Source organism: Ascidiella aspersa, chromosome 8 (genome assembly GCF_963924565.1).
Source record: "Ascidiella aspersa chromosome 8, kaAscAspe10.2, whole genome shotgun sequence".
Classification (NCBI taxonomy): domain Eukaryota; kingdom Metazoa; phylum Chordata; class Ascidiacea; order Phlebobranchia; family Ascidiidae; genus Ascidiella; species Ascidiella aspersa.
Window position 1 is genome coordinate 10,075,901 of NC_139454.1, and position 20,668 is coordinate 10,096,568.

General features: G+C 35.1%; 1 protein-coding gene across 1 annotated transcript in view; it reads left to right on the forward strand.

Moving 5' to 3' along the window:
* The window catches only part of LOC146136018 (uncharacterized), a 32,726-nt gene that overhangs the window by 9,003 nt on the left and 3,055 nt on the right, over positions 1-20,668 (forward strand). Inside the window, exons 14-40 of the mRNA XM_083395067.1 lie at positions 15-133; positions 319-404; positions 866-1,024; positions 1,712-1,845; positions 2,881-2,939; positions 3,042-3,138; positions 3,253-3,411; positions 4,460-4,578; positions 4,917-5,002; positions 5,855-6,004; positions 6,685-6,824; positions 7,461-7,519; positions 7,614-7,710; positions 7,823-7,981; positions 8,645-8,763; positions 9,339-9,424; positions 10,127-10,266; positions 15,632-15,690; positions 16,299-16,395; positions 16,494-16,652; positions 17,721-17,836; positions 18,321-18,406; positions 19,151-19,312; positions 19,546-19,685; positions 20,038-20,096; positions 20,184-20,280; positions 20,394-20,552. Coding sequence (XP_083251193.1) covers positions 15-133; positions 319-404; positions 866-1,024; positions 1,712-1,845; positions 2,881-2,939; positions 3,042-3,138; positions 3,253-3,411; positions 4,460-4,578; positions 4,917-5,002; positions 5,855-6,004; positions 6,685-6,824; positions 7,461-7,519; positions 7,614-7,710; positions 7,823-7,981; positions 8,645-8,763; positions 9,339-9,424; positions 10,127-10,266; positions 15,632-15,690; positions 16,299-16,395; positions 16,494-16,652; positions 17,721-17,836; positions 18,321-18,406; positions 19,151-19,312; positions 19,546-19,685; positions 20,038-20,096; positions 20,184-20,280; positions 20,394-20,552 — 3,102 coding nt within the window. The remainder of the gene's footprint in view (positions 1-14; positions 134-318; positions 405-865; positions 1,025-1,711; positions 1,846-2,880; positions 2,940-3,041; positions 3,139-3,252; positions 3,412-4,459; positions 4,579-4,916; positions 5,003-5,854; positions 6,005-6,684; positions 6,825-7,460; positions 7,520-7,613; positions 7,711-7,822; positions 7,982-8,644; positions 8,764-9,338; positions 9,425-10,126; positions 10,267-15,631; positions 15,691-16,298; positions 16,396-16,493; positions 16,653-17,720; positions 17,837-18,320; positions 18,407-19,150; positions 19,313-19,545; positions 19,686-20,037; positions 20,097-20,183; positions 20,281-20,393; positions 20,553-20,668) is intronic.

Below are 20,668 nucleotides of genomic sequence, written 5' to 3' on the forward strand. Positions count from 1 at the left end.
GCTTGTGCTTACAGAATTCCAACCGCGATTTTTCTTTGGTAATAGCTGATAAAACACGGAAGAATTTTAAAAACAATGCGACGGTTCATTCTGGTAGAGGTGAAGCTGTTTTTGGATACACACTCTTGTCAAAGTAAGACTCACTATAAACGATAAGCATCTCAACACAAATTAGAAATAAACAACAAATTTACTAATTACTGATAGAAACATTTTTAGTATTAGAAATTAAATGTTATCATCAAATTTACTTTAAAAAGTCATTTACTTTCACTTTCACTTTGAATTGGCTTGTTTAATCGTTGGCTAACATAACAGACACAAAGGTGCAGAAATTGGAAAAGAGGAAATCAAGGCAACCATGCTGACGATGCTTCACGTTATTTTGGGAGTCGACCAATCAGGTAGAGCTTATACGCTATAAATATTAAATTCAATGTTGAAATTTCAGTATAATAATTAGTTTAGGTCTATAAATACACTTTTGTTTACACCATGATGAAACGATGGTCCCTAATCGATTTATTTTGGTTTTATTTGCGTTGAGGTTCCCTTCCGCTTTTAGTTGATTATTATTTAATCCTAATAAATGAAAAATTGTCTACCACCTGTCATTCACTACTAATGTAAGCTAATATAACTTGAGCTATTCTGGCGTGCAACAATTTTTACCATAATAGTTTAACTTAAAACATATTAAAACGACTGTCAATAACTTTCTCGTAAAACAATACTCACTTGCGAAACTTTCCTGGTTTATTGTATAAACAAAAAATTATTTAAAACGGTGCATTTTCGTAGGCGATAAGTAAAACCAAGCTTTCCGCGGGCATAAATATAATACCAAGTTCTGATTTGCTAACAGTTTGGAGTCCTTGGACCGCCTGGGCACCTAACACTACGAACTGTGGTGAAAACGCAACTCAGTCACGAACTCGAAGCTGTACCAGTGGACTTTGTCTACAAACCTCCAACACTGTTAATAGGCAAAAACGACCATGCAGAATACCGGCCTGGGTCGCAGGTATACGACTTTTTTCCATTGTCCATTTTGCATACGACAATCTGTATTCGAGGCTGTTTCTTACGTTGGTGCCGGTAAACAGTACCGATTTTATCGAACACAATTTGGCTATGACATAAAATCAGAATAGATTACAAGAGCACATCGTTGCTATACGAAGCCGTTGTTCGACTTGGGACTTTATTGATTGTGTATGCCATATGGGTCATTCGTAAGTGTTTTAATGTTGTATTTATGGTTGATTAACTCAATGTTAGTGATTAATTAGGTCTTTAATTCACTACTTTTTAGTTACACTAAAATTCCAAATCCAATCAATGTGTACTTTTATACATTAAATTACGCTTGAAAGTCGATTAATTTACCGATTAATGCAGCATTCTAAAGCCAGTATTTGCCTCATATATGTCAATAGTTTTAACTGGATTCTGCCATGGTGTTTCAAATTGACTTAAACAAAAGGTATTTCAAATCAAAAGTACCTTTTACTATCATCATGGTTTGTTATCATGGTGTCGTTAAATTCATTTGTATTCACACAAATATTTCAAAACTAATAACATCTTTCCGCGTCGTCACACACCAGAAATTAAGGTCGGGTAATAAAAATTACGATACCGTAATACGCAGTTTGTCGTCGAGGCCAAATGTTTTGTGTTGCCCCCAAGAGTTTTATCATACTTTTAGGAATCTTCGAGCGCGTCCGGACCAACATTCCGGATCTTTCGAGAAAGGTAGAAAAGTATAAATCCTATACGATTTCGACCGCTCCGAGGGCAACGTCAATCCAATATTTCAGAACCATTGAACGGGGAAACTATGTGAGTACCATCGAACTTAGGCTAAGCAACCCTGAAATTCCTTAAATGTAACTATAAGGCAAACAGCATTAAATTACCGACTGGCTAAATTTGTTGGCCGGAATATATTGTTACTTCAGGTTTATTGGGTTAAAACCATACTTAGACCACCAGAATCATTTTAGCTTTTAAAAAAGATTAGAATTGAAATTAGACCGTTTTAGTTCTTTTAAATTAGTTAGAATTACACTTATATTAGTTTTCTCAAATTAGATTAGAATTGGAAATACTTGATTTTACAGTTTTGAATTAAAATTTGAACTAGGATTAAATTTAAATATTCACAATCAATTTTTAATTTAAATCGCAATTTATTCCAGTAAGAATGCGAATGGTAAATACTCCTGCACGAATACGTTTGTGCTTAGCCTATGCGTTTAAGCCCAGAAATCCCTACATGTAGTTATGTCAAGGAATTTCAATTCAAATTCTTTGTTTCGACTGAGAATCCAGCAGTAAATTCGTGTATTCGCATAACCACAGAGCCCGAGATGCGAAAGGTAAGGTCGAGTTCGAACCTCACCGCAGGCGAGCGAATTAAGCGCTCAGTACCTTGTTGTCAATCGAATCCTTTTTTAGCCGTTTGATTTCGCGTTTTAACAAGGTGAAACAGCATTTATTAAATTGGTACTGTTATTCCTCGAGAATCTGAACGGAATTCGAAATGTTGCTTCCTAATGATGGAAGCTTAGCACAACAAAACCGCTTTAAAATGCTACTGATAATTATTCGGTACAAACATATTGTTGTAAGAAATTTGTTTAACTAAAACGGAAATCAATTTAAATACAACAGCGTATATTCGTTCTGTAGTGTATCAACTTTAGACGTCTGGTCAGCATGTGCCTTTGATATCGCAGCTACAATAACGGAACTCGTGAAACATTCATTTCTCGCTCCTTATAAATTCCACCACTCAAATCATTATCATTTTAACTTGCAAATCATTATGATTTTAACTTGAAGCAAATTTATGATGATTCATTTAAATTTCAGGTGTATTTTAGGGCTGGGCAAGAACATCTTCGACTGGTAACGTACAACAAAACTTATACGTAAGTATAGGACAAACCTAAATTTGGATCTTTGGAAAAACCTTAGCCTTTTTATAATTTAACATGGAACGAAAAACACTATCCTCTTGCAATTACTTGCAGGGGTCCTTCATACTTTTTCGAAACCTTTGCAATCCACCCATTTACGGCAATGTTTGTTCTGAACGGAAATTCCGACAATAAAATTTACACAATAGAGGTCAGTAAATATGAGTTTCAAATCGGTTGTTAAGTTAATTGCCTTTACCTAATATTTTATTTTATAAGGGGGCACGATTGAAACACGCTTTTCATCTTTGTTGTATTTGAATAGGTGCAGTCTCAACTTTATACACACGGAAGAGGCAAATTTAAGACGTCTCGCGGATCGGTTTCATTGCGAAACTATACGCTGCTGTTTGAAGTAGCAGAAGTTTATCTCACTGGTAGTTCACCTGTTTGTGAAGTTTACTATCTCATGCCCTTAACGTCCGTGAGTAAACCAGCCCAAAACGAAATTGTCGGAAATTATAATTACACGCTTTCTCGGTGTGGTCTCAACATATAGTCAATTAAATTGTTGCCAAACTTGGATATGTTCGCTTCCTTTTAGACTTAAAAGATAAGGTGATCTAATAAAAGAAAATGCACTTAAAATTTTTTTTATTCTAAAAACCTTTAAATAAAATCGTTTCACTTTCATAACAAGAGCTCATTATAGGCTACCCTTCTGTATGTCACTCGTAAAGCATAAACAACTCAAATAGTTTTACAACAAATTTTAAGGCTTGTAACCTTTGACCACCCTGGCCTTAATATTGTACAGGGGCCTTAAAAACGCCTATATTTGTAAATAAAGCCTGTCAATTTAAACTAATATTTGGATTAATTATTCTGACAGTCATTGAAATGTCGCTGATTTATCATTGCATCATAAACGGCGTACATTTAGAATAACAATGTATTTATAAATGGTAGAGAAACAGCCAGTGATGTAAACAAGTAATTTTAGATGACTTAAGTCCCAGTCAAGTCATTTATTAATGACCTAAGACAAACTCAAGACTCAATGAACTCGTCCGATTATGAGCCATAACTCAATTAAAAAAAAATAAACAAACGCAACATAGCAAGCAAATTGCTTTAGGTGAAAAAATTAAGATAACTCAATTTTATAAAAGAGTTGCTTAATAAAAACACTTCATTTCAACTAAAGTCATTTGTCTAAAAGGCTTGAATCAGGTCAAATTATTGCCCAGAATGCTTAATTCAAGTCATTTAATTTAAAACAATGACATAATTTGCGTTGCACTTCAGTCAAGTCATTGATTTAATTTATTACAAAACTGAAAACAGCTAGATTAAAAATAAATCAAAATAGTTGCCTTTAGGAATGTAAAACAAACTTTGATCTATCGAAAAATCCAAGATATAACGCTTTAACAAATTTTTTATTGAGAAAATATCACCTAACAACGTAAATTCTAGAATGGAGAATAACTAAAGTGGCAGCATAACTTACCGTTTTGTTTTTATATCAGTCATCTGGACATACAATCGTTTTGGTTGCCAAGGATCACAGAAGATCATATACGCAAAATAGGGCTTTGGTCCAGTCAGGAGTTGGACCAGCCATTTTCGGATACACACTATTATTAAAGTGGGAATACTTGTTAATAAATTGCTTGTTACCTAATTATGTTGAACAAATTCTGATGTTTTTCAGTCAAAAGCTGTTCACCAAACAACAGATATTTAGTCACTATAGCCTTGGCTAATGACAGTACATTATTACTTCTCAAAACTCGAATTGCATTAAATACTAGTTTAGACTTTAGAGTACCAAATGTATATTAACGTGAAAAATAAGACTTTGTGGGCCAAACTTTTTCCATTGCAATTTAAACTCGTATTTGCACTTTGAAATACTTTTACTTGGTGTCACTTTTGACTTACCTATACTCAAATATATTTCCGAGTCAATTTTGAACTTTGCAGGCACGGAAACGCTAAAATTTCGATGGAAGAAATCAGAGATACAATGTTGTCGATGATGCAGCTCATTTTGGGAAGTAACCAACAAGGTACTTACTGCGATCAAGTGTGAAATCCTTTTTAAACTTAAAAGCATATTTCAATCAGAAAATATTTAAATTGGACCTACAGAGCTAAGTTGAAAAATGATCAATTGAGGTAACATTAAATCGAAAGTTTCAAAAAGCAACTTGAATTTTATATTTCAATGTGTACTTTAACCAGTGCGTCTACCGAAGTAGCTGATCACATCTAAAAATAAGATTGAAACATATAAGTATATCAATCAAAATTGATTGATTTAAAACTGAGGATTCCATTCAATCAGAGGGCGACTGTAATGCTATAATTTTTTTTGTTTAATAATTAAAGCCTACTATTTAACCGTAATTATTGAATAAGAGTTATTATGTTCTGTCAATTTTTGTGATTTATTTATCTCAGTTAATTTGCTAAACGTGAAAAATTTCTAAACATGAAAACTTCTTGATGCGACCCACATTTTTATGAAACAATATTTAATTTGCGTAATTTGGTTGATCCTAAAAAAGTGCGATGGCTATAACAAAGACTTAGCCCCGATTTTGTCAGAACTACAATATTTACTCATGATTATTTGCGTGATTTGGTTAAACGTGAACAAGTAGGATGGTTATTAGACAGAGGTATCTCCGATTTTCACGCGACTTCTATTTTTACGCAAATATTAGATGCATGATTTAGTTGGCGGTAAATAAGTGCGATATAATAACGATGGCTTTATAACACCACTATTGATTTGCCTATATGCTGCACTGTAGATAAGCGGGTCTGTTCAAAACGCTAAATGCAGCCAATCGCTATATAAAACACACAATTATAAAGCGCGTTCAATGCATGTAAATAAACAAATTCGACTTTAGGTTGGAGCCACTGGAGCCCCTGGTCATCTTGTCCGGGTAGCTGCCATGAGCCATCGCAAAAAAGTATCCGAAGTTGTATCAGCGGTACCTGCCCAACAGAAAACAGAGTAGAAACGAAAACTCGTCCCTGCAGCCCCCTCTGGGTGAAAGGTTTAAATAGCGTATAATTTCACAATATAGTAATTTTGTAATCTGTTTGTTTTGGGTGTTTTTTATTCGGGATTTCGCTAGTTTGTTGTGTGATGCAAAGTATTTTTTTTTGTACAACAATAAAGTACTATCGCTGTCAGATTATAATCAGCTAAAATGTACAATTGTGTTGCGCTTGGCATGCTAGATTTATTTTAGCTTTTTAAAACTAGATTATAATTTTTTCTGGAACAACAGAGAATAAATTGGCATTTGAACTAGAATTGCATTCAGTTTATTCACAATTAATTCATTTTAAATCTCGTTTGTTCTCACAAGAATGCGAAAGGTAAATAGTGCTGTGCTAAATTTTTTTTTAAATATGGCAGAATTCGCACATTTTATCCCCTTACTGCTCTTGAAAGCAATTTTGACAAGCAATGTGCATTCTGTGATCAAGTCCTTCTGATGTCCTACTATAGTCGACGATAAATGCGCACTCATCACAATACACTCATAACCAAAAAGTCATTTTTTCCAGATTTTTAGATGTTTTGCTCAAGTCACTCCTTTTTACCATCCCCATAGTTTTTTTTTAGCCTGGTCTTACGTCCACTATAATCTTGCTTAAGCTGACTGATTTCGGGAAGCCTTGTCGAAGGCACCCGGTGTTTTTATAGATTGGATGTTCTTTTCTGCAGAAATGTTTGATCGATTTCGATCTGATTCTCATTACCTCACAAGGCTCGTTCAAGACTTTTACCGCTACCCGCTGCCAATTCCTTCGGAGATAACTTATTTTGACGATCATTCTGTAGCCAGAAGCAACAGGCGAAACTTTGTAAGTTCTGACAAAGCATTTACGTCATAGCAACAGCAGAACAACGAACTTAGATGACTGCTAAAAGCATTATATAAAGTTCACGTTTGTAAATCGATGTAATCTGGCATTTACACTCAATCTTTAGTCCTATAGCCTACATGAAAATTTTTTTATATATAGAAAAATTTGAAGATAATAAGTGTAACTATCGATGAGGTATATTGTATGTTTGAAACAAGTAGGCCTACTACTATGGTTTAGGTTATAGCCATACATATAATATTAATAAGAGAACTCTTTAACAGGGATGTTCACGAAATGTGTTATTTTACATTTTTTATGATATAAGCAATAGAACAGAAAAAGACTTATAGTTGCTCAACATCACCGACTTAACTTTTCTTTTCGACTTTTCTGATCTAATCTTTATGAATAAGCGACGTAAAATTTCACTGTTTGTTCTTTGCAAATAACCTTGCTCACCTTCCTACAATTTGATTGCACCTCGCAATTTAACAATCACAATCAAAGACATAGATAGAACATTTTTCTGCTTTCTTTTTTTTGTAAAAACGTCAATGCCACAATTGTCAAGGAATGACTTGTTTAAAACTAGTCGAAACCAATACCGCATTGATTAATTTATTGTTTCAGGTGAGGTATAAAGTTGGAAAAGGACGTATTAAACTTGCAAAATACAACAAGAAATACACGTGAGTTATAAAACGTATTGTAAATCGACAAATCGTGTCGATTAACTTAAACGTAATGCATAATTAAGCAACATCTGATATTATGACTTTTTAGTGGTCCGTCGTACACCTTTGCAACCTTCGCTACACATCCTTTCACCGCAATATTTCTGATCGATGACAGTCCCATTCATCACAATTACACAATCACGGTCGGTACGACCTATTAACGTGATAAATATGAGTTAGTTTTGCACCTTTAGTTTACCCCTGTGCAACATGTTTTGTTCAGATTTAAAGACAGCAAAACTCTACTTTCTACAGGTATATTCTCATTTCGCCACTGACGGAAGCAGTAAAGTCGCGACTTTCCGGGGATCCATTGTTTGGCGAAACTATACGATGGAATATGGAGGCCTGCAAATTTTTTCCTCAAGAGTTGGAACACTTTGCAGAGTTTTCTTTTCATTACCGCTGACTCCGGTAAGTATATATGAGCCTATAACGCCACGATTGTGCGCTTTGCAAGATTGATTTCCAACTGATTTAATGCTTGAGCACTATAAAAACCAACCTTGCCTTGGAACTGTTTTTGTGAGAAAATATTTACCTTGTCTGATTTTCAGTGTCCTTTTCTATGCATTATTTTTAGGTGTATTTTGCTTATACAGTTTGATATAAGAATCAGTAAAATATAGGCAGGAATTGGACAATTATTAGCCGAGTGTTAAGGATTACTATTATTTGGGTTTAAACAATCAACACATAATCACCGGATTCATTTTGAATTTAGGCTACAGATTTGTTAAATTTACGTTTAACAATGTTGAACTAGAACTTTATCAAAGTTAAGTTTGATCTGTGTTTAATGGAAGATAAGCTTTGTAGGTACGAAAACATAATAAGTTTAGATCCTTTTTCTAGAATTGTTTGACTCTTTCTTAGGACTTTATTTCATCTACATTGACGTACTAATTAAAACCGCTTTTTGTTTTTAACTTTTAAGATTAAAAGAATAGGCCGACAAGGTCCGCAAGAAATTTAGGATGTGGTTCACGCTGTTTTTAAGTTAAATTGTTTTACGAAAATTGGGCTTGTGGAAACCATGTTATAAATACCAAAATACACAAAACATATCTTATGCAGAATTCGACTCTCGCACTTATTTTGTCGACAAAACCCCCACGGTTGTTTTATGTGATAAATGAAGCATCGGTTCGGCCAGAAGGTGGCGCTGCTGTGCTTGGATACACTCTCCTGTCAAAGTGAGGTTTAAACTGTTTTGCTTAATCTCTTAACTCGTCCATATATACCCATAACGTTTTATATATTATTACTTTTAAGGTTATTAAGAGTTATACAGATAAACATGAGTTCTGACGTTATTGTTCTGCACAGCTAAGGTTCTGTCAAATTTATAATATATTATAAAACTGTATTATTAAATTGAATATTTTACGGCCAAGTTTTAACCCTCACCGGGCGCTTAACGAATTCTAAACATTTCGCACGAGAATGGACTTTATTTTAACGTATTTTTATTTTACAATGTTGCATTGAAAGACGTTGGAAAATATCCTACAATACCTGAAAAAAATATTTACTTGGTTCGAGGCTTACAAACTGATTTACCAAAAGCGACACATTACAACAAACACAGAAGCTAAAATATGTAGCTTGTATCTGTTTGCAAATGAGGGTCGCATTATTGTCATAACGGACCACGTAAACGCTAACGGTTGCCCAAACAAATAAAGTAGCCTACTGAAAGATAATGTTTAAAGAGTAATAGACAACCATATTTATCCTCTTTTTTTATAATCATGAACAAATTTTGCAGACCCGTCGGCGTAAAATTTCCACAAGACGAAATCAAGGCCACAATGCTTACAATGATGAATATTATTTTGAGTGGTGATAAATCAGGTAAACCCATTAGACTTCTCGTAGCATTGATTGTCTTTTTTCAACATGCGTAAGACAGAAATGACAAAATTACATAAAATTGTGCCTGTTGAATTTTTTGCTTGTCGGGAAACGCATACGTTGGTGTGAAATCCAGAGCAAGAGAGACAACCATTTTAGTAAATGTATCGCTTTTTACACTAAAAACGATTAGCGAAATAACGATCTCAGGCTAAGAGTTGATCCGTTATACAGCATCATTTTGATAATCGATAAAGGATAGCGATTATAATTGAAAACAAATATATCCAATAGCATATTTCTCTGTTAGTTTGGTTTTCTTGTTTGCTTTGTGCTGAAAATAAGATTGACTAATGTTTAAACCAATGAGCAATATCCTAAATAACGGAAGATATATTTAGTTGCAAAAATATTAGTTATTGGCATCCGCAATGTTGTGCTCCTCAATTCTGACCAACAATAAACAAATACTTTAAGTTTAAAAAATAGGTCACACCGATTCATTGCGAACAAACCGATATCTCGGCCCTGGCTTTAGCCTAGAAAGAATTCCAAAAAAGCCTATGTTAATTTTTTTTGTTTTTCGGATCATCACTCGAAAACTAGACAAGATTCGCAGAAGTCAATCTTTTTAAAAAAGCAAATCTGCGATCTTCAAAAATACCATGGTTTAAAGATGACAATGTAAACATACTTTTAAAGAAATCCTTGAGCGCGTTCGATCCAACTCGTGTAATCTCACAAGAGACGTCGAAAACTATTACCCCTTTCCGTTGCCCACCCAATCCGATGAAACCCTAATTAAAGACGAAGTTGGAAAGATGTACCAAAAAGGAAACAAGGTAGGTTCAGCTAATTCAGCTCATTTTTAAGGATTTTTGAGTTGACAAAAAACTCGTGCGGCCCACAACATAAAAGTAAAAGTGGGTTTCGTACTTTTCGTAACGAGTATACAATAAACATGTAAGCAGTTCATAATTCGCACGAAGTGAATATATCATGCAAAATTTCAATACTGATTGGAAATCGCAAAAGGGTTTCAAGAAAAACGTTTTATAAAATAGCAAACAAGCTTTAAGTAAAACTAATCTTAACTGCCAAGGTCACTATGTTCTATATATTTACTTGAAAATGCAGCGCCTCACTGTAACTCAAATGAATCATGCGAACTCAAGACATTTAAACATCCTGAATTATGAGTGCGCTTAAGTTGCCTCAATGTAACTCAAATGAATCACGCAAACTCAAGACATTTAAACATCCTGAATGATGAGTGCGCTTAAGTTGCCTCACTGTAACTCAAATGAATCATGCGAACTCGAGACATTTAAACATCCTGAATTATGAGTGCGCTTAAGTTGCCTCACTGTAACTCAAATGAACCATGCGAACTCAAGACATTTAAACATCCTGAGTTATGAGTGCGCTTAAGTTGCCTCACTGTAACTCAAATGAATCATGCAAACTCAAGACATTTAAACATCCCGAATTATGAGTGCGCTTAAGTTGCCTCACTGTAACTCAAATGAATCATGCAAACTCAAGACATTTAAACATCCCGAATTATGAGTGCGCTTAAGTTGCCTCACTGTAACTCAAATGAATCATGCGAACTCAAGACATTTAAACATCCTGAATTATGAGTGCGCTTAAGTTGCCTCATTGTAACTCAAATGAATCATGCAAACTCAAGACATTTAAACATCCTGAATGATGAGAGCGCTTAAGTTGCCTCACTGTAACTCAAATGAATCATGCGAACTCAAGACATTTAAACATCTCGAATTATGAGTGCGCTTAAGTTGCCTCACTGTAACTCAAATGAATCATGCAAACTCAAGACATTTAAATATCCTGAATTATGAGTGCGCTTAAGTTGCCTCACTGTAACTCAAATGAATCATGCAAACTCAAGACATTTAAACATCCTGAATTATGAGTGCGCTTAAGTTGCCTCACTGTAACTCAAATGAATCATGCAAACTCAAGACATTTAAACATCCTGAATTATGAGTGCGCTTAAGTTGCCTCACTGTAACTCAAATGAATCATGCGAACTCAAGACATTTAAACATCCTGAATTATGAGTGCGCTTAAGTTGCCTCACTGTAACTCAAATGAATCATGCGAACTCAAGACATTTAAACATCCTGAATTATGAGTGCGCTTAAGTTGCCTCACTGTAACTCAAATGAATCATGCAAACTCAAGACATTTAAACATCCTGAATTATGAGTGCGCTTAAGTTGCCTCACTGTAACTCAAATGAATCATGCAAACTCAAGACATTTAAACATCCTGAATTATGAGTGCGCTTAAGTTGCCTCATTGTAACTCAAATGAATCATGCAATCTCAAGACATTTAAACATCCTGAATTATGAGTGCGCTTAAGTTGCCTCACTGTAACTCAAATGAATCATGCAAACTCAAGACATTTAAACATCCCGAATTATGAGTGCGCTTAAGTTGCCTCAATGTAACTCAAATGAATCATGCAAACTCAAGACATTTAAACATCCCGAATTATGAGTGCGCTTAAGTTGCTTGAATGCGTAAGTCAAATGAATCATGCGAACTCAAGACATTTAAACATCCTGAATTATGAGTGCGCTTAAGTTGCCTCACTGTAACTCAAATGAATCATGCGAACTCAAGACATTTAAACATCCTGAATTATGAGTGCGCTTAAGTTGCCTCAATGTAACTCAAATGAATCATGCGAACTCAAGACATTTATACATCCCGAATTATGAGTGCGCTTAAGTTGCCTCACTGTAACTCAAATGAATCATGCGAACTCAAGACATTTAAACATCCTGAATTATGAGTGCGCTTAAGTTGCCTCACTGTAACTCAAATGAATCATGCGAACTCAAGACCTTTAAACATCCCGAATTATGAGTGCGCTTAAGTTGCCTCACTGTAACTCAAATGAATCATGCAAACTCAAGACATTTAAACATCCTGAATTATGAGTGCGCTTAAGTTGCCTCATTGTAACTCAAATGAATCATGCAATCTCAAGACATTTAAACATCCTGAATTATGAGTGCGCTTAAGTTGCCTCACTGTAACTCAAATGAATCATGCAAACTCAAGACATTTAAACATCCCGAATTATGAGTGCGCTTAAGTTGCCTCAATGTAACTCAAATGAATCATGCAAACTCAAGACATTTAAACATCCCGAATTATGAGTGCGCTTAAGTTGCTTGAATGCGTAAGTCAAATGAATCATGCGAACTCAAGACATTTAAACATCCTGAATTATGAGTGCGCTTAAGTTGCCTCACTGTAACTCAAATGAATCATGCGAACTCAAGACATTTAAACATCCTGAATTATGAGTGCGCTTAAGTTGCCTCACTGTAACTCAAATGAATCATGCGAACTCAAGACATTTAAACATCCCGAATTATGAGTGCGCTTAAGTTGCCTCACTGTAACTCAAATGAATCATGCGAACTCAAGACATTTAAACATCCTGAATTATGAGTGCGCTTAAGTTGCCTCACTGTAACTCAAATGAATCATGCGAACTCAAGACATTTAAACATCCCGAATTATGAGTGCGCTTAAGTTGCCTCAATGTAACTCAAATGAATCATGCAAACTCAAGACATTTAAACATCCTGTATTATGAGTGCGCTTAAGTTGCCTCACTGTAACTCAAATGAATCATGCGAACTCAAGACATTTAAACATCCCGAATTATGAGTGCGCTTAAGTTGCTTGAATGCGTAAGTCAAATGAATCATGCGAACTCAAGACATTTAAACATCCTGAATTATGAGTGCGCTTAAGTTGCCTCAATGTAACTCAAATGAATCATGCAATCTAAAGACATTTAAACATCCTGAATTATGAGTGCGCTTAAGTTGCCTCACTGTAACTCAAATGAATCATGCAAACTCAAGACATTTAAACATTCCGAATTATGAGTGCGCTTAAGTTGCCTCAATGTAACTCAAATGAATCATGCAAACTCAAGACATTTAAACATCCCGAATTATGAGTGCGCTTAAGTTGCCTCATTGTAACTCAAATGAATCATGCAAACTCAAGACATTTAAACATCCTGAATTATGAGTGCGCTTAAGTTGCCTCAATGTAACTCAAATGAATCATGCAAACTCAAGACATTTAAACATCCTGAATTATGAGTGCGCTTAAGTTGCCTCACTGTAACTCAAATGAATCATGCGAAATCAAGACATTTAAACATCCCGAATTATGAATGCGCTTAAGTTGCCTCACTGTAACTCAAATGAATCATGCAAACTCAAGACATTTAAACATCCTGAATTATGAGTGCGCTTAAGTTGCCTCACTGTAACTCAAATGAATCATGCAAACTCAAGACATTTAAACATCCTGAATTATGAGTGCGCTTAAGTTGCCTCACTGTAACTCAAATGAATCATGCGAAATCAAGACATTTAAACATCCCGAATTATGAATGCGCTTAAGTTGCCTCACTGTAACTCAAATGAATCATGCAAACTCAAGACATTTAAACATCCTGAATTATGAGTGCGCTTAAGTTGCCTCACTGTAACTCAAATGAATCATGCAAACTCAAGACATTTAAACATCCTGAATTATGAGTGCGCTTAAGTTGCCTCACTGTAACTCAAATGAATCATGCAAACTCAAGACATTTAAACATCCTGAATTATGAGTGCGCTTAAGTTGCCTCACTGTAACTCAAATGAATCATGCAAACTCAAGACATTTAAACATCCTGAATTATGAGTGCGCTTAAGTTGCCTCACTGTAACTCAAATGAATCATGCGAACTCAAGACATTTAAACATCCTGAATTATGAGTGCGCTTAAGTTGCCTCACTGTAACTCAAATGAATCATGCGAACTCAAGACATTTAAACATCCTGAATTATGAGTGCGCTTAAGTTGCCTCACTGAAACTCAAATGAATCATGCAATCTCAAGACATTTAAACATCTTGAATTATGAGTGCGCTTAAGTTGCCTCACTGTAACTCAAATGAATCATGCAAACTCAAGACATTTAAACATCCCGAATTATGAGTGCGCTTAAGTTGCCTCAATGCAACTCAAATGAATCATGCAAACTCAAGACATTTAAACATCCCGAATTATGAGTGCGCTTAAGTTGCTTGAATGCGTAAGTCAAATGAATCATGCGAACTTAAGACATTTAAACATCCTGAATTATGAGTGCGCTTAAGTTGCCTCAATGTAACTCAAATGAATCATGCGAACTCAAGACATTTAAACATCCTGAATTATGAGTGCGCTTAAGTTGCTTGAATGCGTAAGTCAAATGAATCAGGCGAACTTAAGACATTTAAAAATCCTGAATTATGAGTGCGCTTAAGTTGCCTCAATGTAACTCAAATGAATCATGCGAACTCAAGACATTTAAACATCCTGAATTATGAGTGCGCTTAAGTTGCCTCACTGTAACTCAAATGAATCATGCGAACTCAAGACAATTAAACATCCCGAATTATGAGTGCGCTTAAGTTGCCTCACTGTAACTCAAATGAATCATGCGAACTCAAGACATTTAAACATCCTGAATTATGAGTGCGCTTAAGTTGCCTCACTGTAACTCAAAAGAATCATGCGAACTCAAGACATTTAAACATTCCGAATTATGAGTGCGCTTAAGTTGCCTCACTGTAACTCAAATGAATTATGCGAACTCAAGACATTTAAACATCCCGAATTATGAGTGCGCTTAAGTTGCCTCAATGTAACTCAAATGAATCATGCGAACTCAAGACATTTAAACATCCTGAATTATGAGTGCGCTTAAGTTGCCTCACTGTAACTCAAATGAATCATGCAAACTCAAGACATTTAAACATCCTGAATTATGAGTGCGCTTAAGTTGCCTCACTGTAACTCAAATGAATCATGCGAACTCAAGACATTTAAACATCCTGAATTATGAGTGCGCTTAAGTTGCTTGAATGCGTAAGTCAAATGAAGCATGCGAACTCAAGACATTTAAACATCCTGAATTATGAGTTCGCTTAAGTTGCCTCAATGTAACTCAAATGAATCATGCGAACTCAAGACATTTAAACATCCCGAATTATGAGTGCGCTTAAGTTGCCTCAATGTAACTCAAATGAATCATGCGAACTTAAACCTTTAAAACATACTGACTTATAAGTGAGCTTCACGCAAAACATTACACTACTGCATTCCAGGTCTACTTTAAAATTGGTGACGAACCCCGACAACTTGCAGTATACAACAAAACTTACAGGTGAGTGGGAAATCTGAAAGTCACCTTTTTTGGCAGAAAAGTCGCCAATGTCGGTTCTTCAGGAAAAAAATATCACCATTTCTAAATAAACGCCAGGTACACCTGTTCAGGATTTATAAAGAAGCAAGTTAATGGTCGCCAGAAAACTGTGGTGAGATTTCAGCTCATAAATGCAATGCTATAGCACTATGCTTACAGCAGGCAGAGATTTCCTGATGGTTTCTCGGCTCTAACCCATCTTAACTTAAAACAAGTTCAATCGTTAAAGTGGCAGCTGTGAACAGGTCGAACTCTTGAGTTTAGATCTCATTGCAGGCAATCTATTTTAGCCACCAATGCTCAGCTTGTGAACGACTTTGTTGAATTTCATTTTAAAAATACTTTGGGCTTTGGGGAATTACTGCTGGTCTCTAAACAACAATTGGTTTAATTTTTATATGAAGAACAGTTGCTTTTTTTTAATACGACTGCCTACAAAAAACAGTTTCATTTTTTTAATACTAATGCCTACAAAAGTAATGCAGGCAGGCGTAATTTACCAACTTCAGTAAATTTTGATTATATAAGCCAGATTGCCTTGGTAAAAGTTTCAACACTGCTATTTTCAGAGGTCCTTCGTATATATTTGCAACCTTCGCAGTACATCCATTCACAGCAATGTTTGTTCTTGGAGACAAATCCGGTCCCCAAAGGTACCTACTACAGGTGAGTGAACACATTTGTAAGTTTATTTTTACCATTTCCTTGAAGTTACAACATTGCCCAATTCGTATCGATTACTTTAAAGCTTTTGTAAATTACAGGTGGTCTCAACCCTAGCACCACGAGCACAAGGCTTGTTTGAGACTTTCGAGGGATCAGTTTCCCTGCGCAACTACACCCTGAAATATCGAGGCGCACAATTCTTTTCCTCAAGGGCTGTAACAGTTTGTGAAGTTTACTTCTTCCTGCCTCTAGAACCGGTGGGTATTGTTGCTGCTGTGAGCTTATAAACAGTTTTCAATGACTAAAGTCAATGGTTTGCAGCCAGGGTGCGGTTTATAACGTAAAAGGATGTGTATATTTTATGTACGTATATTAAACATATATTTTAAATTTTTTTGGAATGACATATATTTTTAATTCTTTTGATTTTCAACTCTATTGGAAAGCTGAAAGCTTTCAATCAAATATGTTTTTCTCGTGTACAGTTCACGTGATGTTTCAATTTAATTATTGTGATATCACTGTAAATCACTTTCTGAAATACTATAAGGTTTCGCAAAGAATGTATTTATTTACATTCTATATAGGGAACTGTAAGACCCAAAGTCAGAAACCACTGACCTGAGGGAATGGATTGACTTCACGCTAATGGACAAAAATTACTCCACCTAAGTCATTGGGCATATGACTTGACTTTCGACAGTCGTTCAAACAAATTACTTTTACTAGTCATTTAAACAAATTCCTTTTTAAATATGTTGCCAAAATCGTGTGAATTTACTAAATTTAATAGTTTAGTATTAATTTGTATTATCAATAACTGGACTTGGAATTACCTTGCTATTGCAATAAATTTGATTGAAATCAGGCAAATAATAATAATGAAAATAGGATTGGGACTTGGCTTGGTATTGATTTTATGTCCTGACTTGAAATTAAGTGATTTTTTAAATGACTAGTTAAAAAAACTTCCCATAGGCTAAGCTAAAGCTTTCTCTTATGGCTAGTAAAGATCTATCGAAGACATGAAAATATGAAGGTCGAACATAGCATTAAGTTTGATAGGTCACAAGCGCTATTAATACTCACCTTTAATCTTGCCGTGTTTATACTAATGCAGCATTATATAAAATAAATGTATGTTGTAACTCTATTTACATCGTTTTAAGCCAAACGAAATAGTTTGAAACGTTTTAAAGTGCTTTAATTTGTATTGTTCTTTTTTCCAAAATGTTCACGACTGCAAACGTTTCGGAATTGTTTTTGTGGCGTCACACGTTTAAACAGGTTTTGGAGGTTTATGAAAGCTCCCACCCTTATTTCAGAACTCAAAACGCAAACTTATTTTGTGGCCGCGTTATCGAAATCGGGAGATGGGAAATAGAGCTTTTGTCCGATCGGGAAGCGGCAAGGCCGTGTTCGGATATACTCTTCTGTCGAAGTAAGTTTCCCAAATTTCAAGTTTAACGGTTCTAAGCTCAGTTCCTGTATTTTTTCCCGCAAGAAATGAGTCTGCTCAGAAGGACATTTTTTTTTTAGATTTGTAAAACGCCCGCAGCAGGCACATTATAGTAGAATAACCAGTATCTTTAGAAATACTTGAGAAATAAGGGTACCAATTTGAGAATAAAGGGTATCAATTGCATAAGATTGAAGGGGAACCTGTTTACGAAACGGTATTCGTGAAATACAATCTACAGGCTAAACAAAACGCAATTAAATTTTCTCTCTTTGGATAAATTTAAAGAGCTCACACAAAATGTATTGTTATTCCTGGCTTATCTGTTTTTTAAAAGTACCTAATTAAACATTTAAACAAAGTTATCAATTCAAAGGAGGTGCATTTATGTTACCTGTTTTTCTAAATAAGTTCTCTTACGTTGAGAAATGATGGTTGCTCGACCAACGACATATGAACTTTGTAGGCAATTCGGTAGGAAAATACCAAAACGAGAAATCAATGAGACGATGTTTGCCATGATTCATATTCTTGTTGGAGCTGATTACTCAGGTAAAGTCGCTCGTGTTACGCTATACATATGTTTGTGTACAAGTTTTGAGAATCAGATAATATAAGTGCCTTTATGTAGCTAACCGATTACTAGATAATATAAGCGGGTGCCGCTTTTTTTTTTCTAGTAGCCGACAACGTTTAGCCCACACTAAAGCTAAGCATCCATATTAATGTAAAAGATTAGAACACAAAACGCATCTCCATTCAATTCGAATAAGGTACATTTTACCACCAAACGGTTTCTGGTATTGAGGAATGATAGACCAAAAAGGATTTGTTGGGCACTGCATCACTTTAATAGATTTAGGAAGCGCTGGTTTAATCCCTTCAATTGTTATCTTAGTTTTGCCGTAGTTTATCGTTACAAATATGGAAAATGGCCTTTTTACTAGGCTTACTGAAACACCTTAAGAAAGCAAATAGAAAACTTGCTACGATGAGGCTGGAACTACTGGCCTTTACATATTTTGAGATACGGTAAATAGACAGTGTTGTAATACTAAAGTCAATGACTTGACTTACGTGCATTTAGTCATTGAATTTTTAAGTCTCCTCCAAAAATCATGAATTTTTTTTGAAAAAAAAGTATAAATTGCTTTGAAGCAGACATATGGTCGTCCTATCGTAAATAAACATTTGCTTAGTTTATTATTTGTTCATAATTACGTTTAACTTTTTCTAAAATTAAACTGGTCGCTAGATTACTGTTGATTTTTTTGGTAAAGTATTTATCAAATTAAGTTTGGAGTCTTTGGACATCTTGGTCGGCCAGTCCTATCAGTTGTCGCGTGCACGGGATCCAAATAAGAAGCCGAAGTTGCACCAGTGGCCCTTGTCTGCAAACTTCCAGCACTAATCAAACTCAAAGTCGTCCGTTTAGTGGTTTGAAATGCGTCGCTGGAGGTATGAATTAGTTTATTCTGTGTAATTCGAAACCCTTTGGGAAACGACTATCGACAGGTGAACGATTACTCTTAAATTTGTAACCCTTATCTTGACATTTTTTGTGAAAGAAAATAAGCACAATAGAATCAAGTCATTCGGTTTATTTCACAGTTTTCATTTTCTCAATGTGTAGCAATGGTAATACATTGAACATAGGGGTATCGTTACTAAAAATCGGACTTTTGTTTTAGAATTGTTCGTGCGCTTTCTAAACATGTCTCTCAGTCTCACAAGGCAAATCGACAATTTTCACTTGTATAAGTTTCCGACAAGATTTGAACCAACTTCGATATCAGACGGGGGAAGGGATATGTTTGACGGAGGGAATAAGGCAAGTGCTGTGTTCTTACTGAAACCATGTATTTGAATATATAAATACTGTGTTAGATTCTAGAGCATTTTTTAGTATGGCGTTTCTAAAATCCAGTTGACGAAGTTTACGGCTCTGCCTAAGTCTGAGTTTTCACAAAATCGAACCAATATGATTCTGTTGCGATATATGTTGTTGTCATTAAGACATGCTGCTTAGCAAACAATCTGCACGGTTTATTTAGGGACAGTCCTGGACGAAGCATATTAATAAACAGGCAACAGGCTGCAACCGGTTGTATTGTTATTGTGTTTTTTTTTCATTTTCTGTCTTTTTGTTTTCTGAGCTATCCGCGATAAAATTATATTTTCAGGTTTACTTCAAAGTGGGAAATGCGAAACGTCAACTAGCAGTTTACGACAAAAGTTACTCGTAAGTGCAATATTCTTTTTTGGAAGGCTGATTTGGCTGTCCCTTTATAACATGTTTCATAGAAGTTTAAAAAAATATGATTTTCAGAGGTGCATCGTACATTTTTGAAACCTTCACCGTACATCCGTTCACCGCACTTTTTGTTATTGATTTTAAAGCCGGGCCAGGACAATACTCTATAGAGGTAAGTAAAAATGAATGAAGGTGATTTAGAAACATTTTTATTGAGGTATACTTTGATCGAAAGCACTTTCTAAATTTAGCCCAAACATTGACGATGCTCTATGTTTTCAAAAGGTAAATTCAGATCTCGGTGCTGATGGAAGGGGCAAGTTTGGTACTTTTGATGGTTTGCTTAGCTTACGCAACAATACCTTGCAATATGGTGGCGCCCAAGTGTATTCTGCAGGTGATGCAACAGTATGCGAAGTGTACTTTTTCTTGCCTCTCACTGGTGTAAGTATATTCGAATGCCTGAAAAATTAAATCATAAAGTCTGCCAATATTTTCCAAAAGTGACAAAAATTGTTTCATGTTTTCTTAATTTTTCCAAAAAAAAAATATTTTCATTT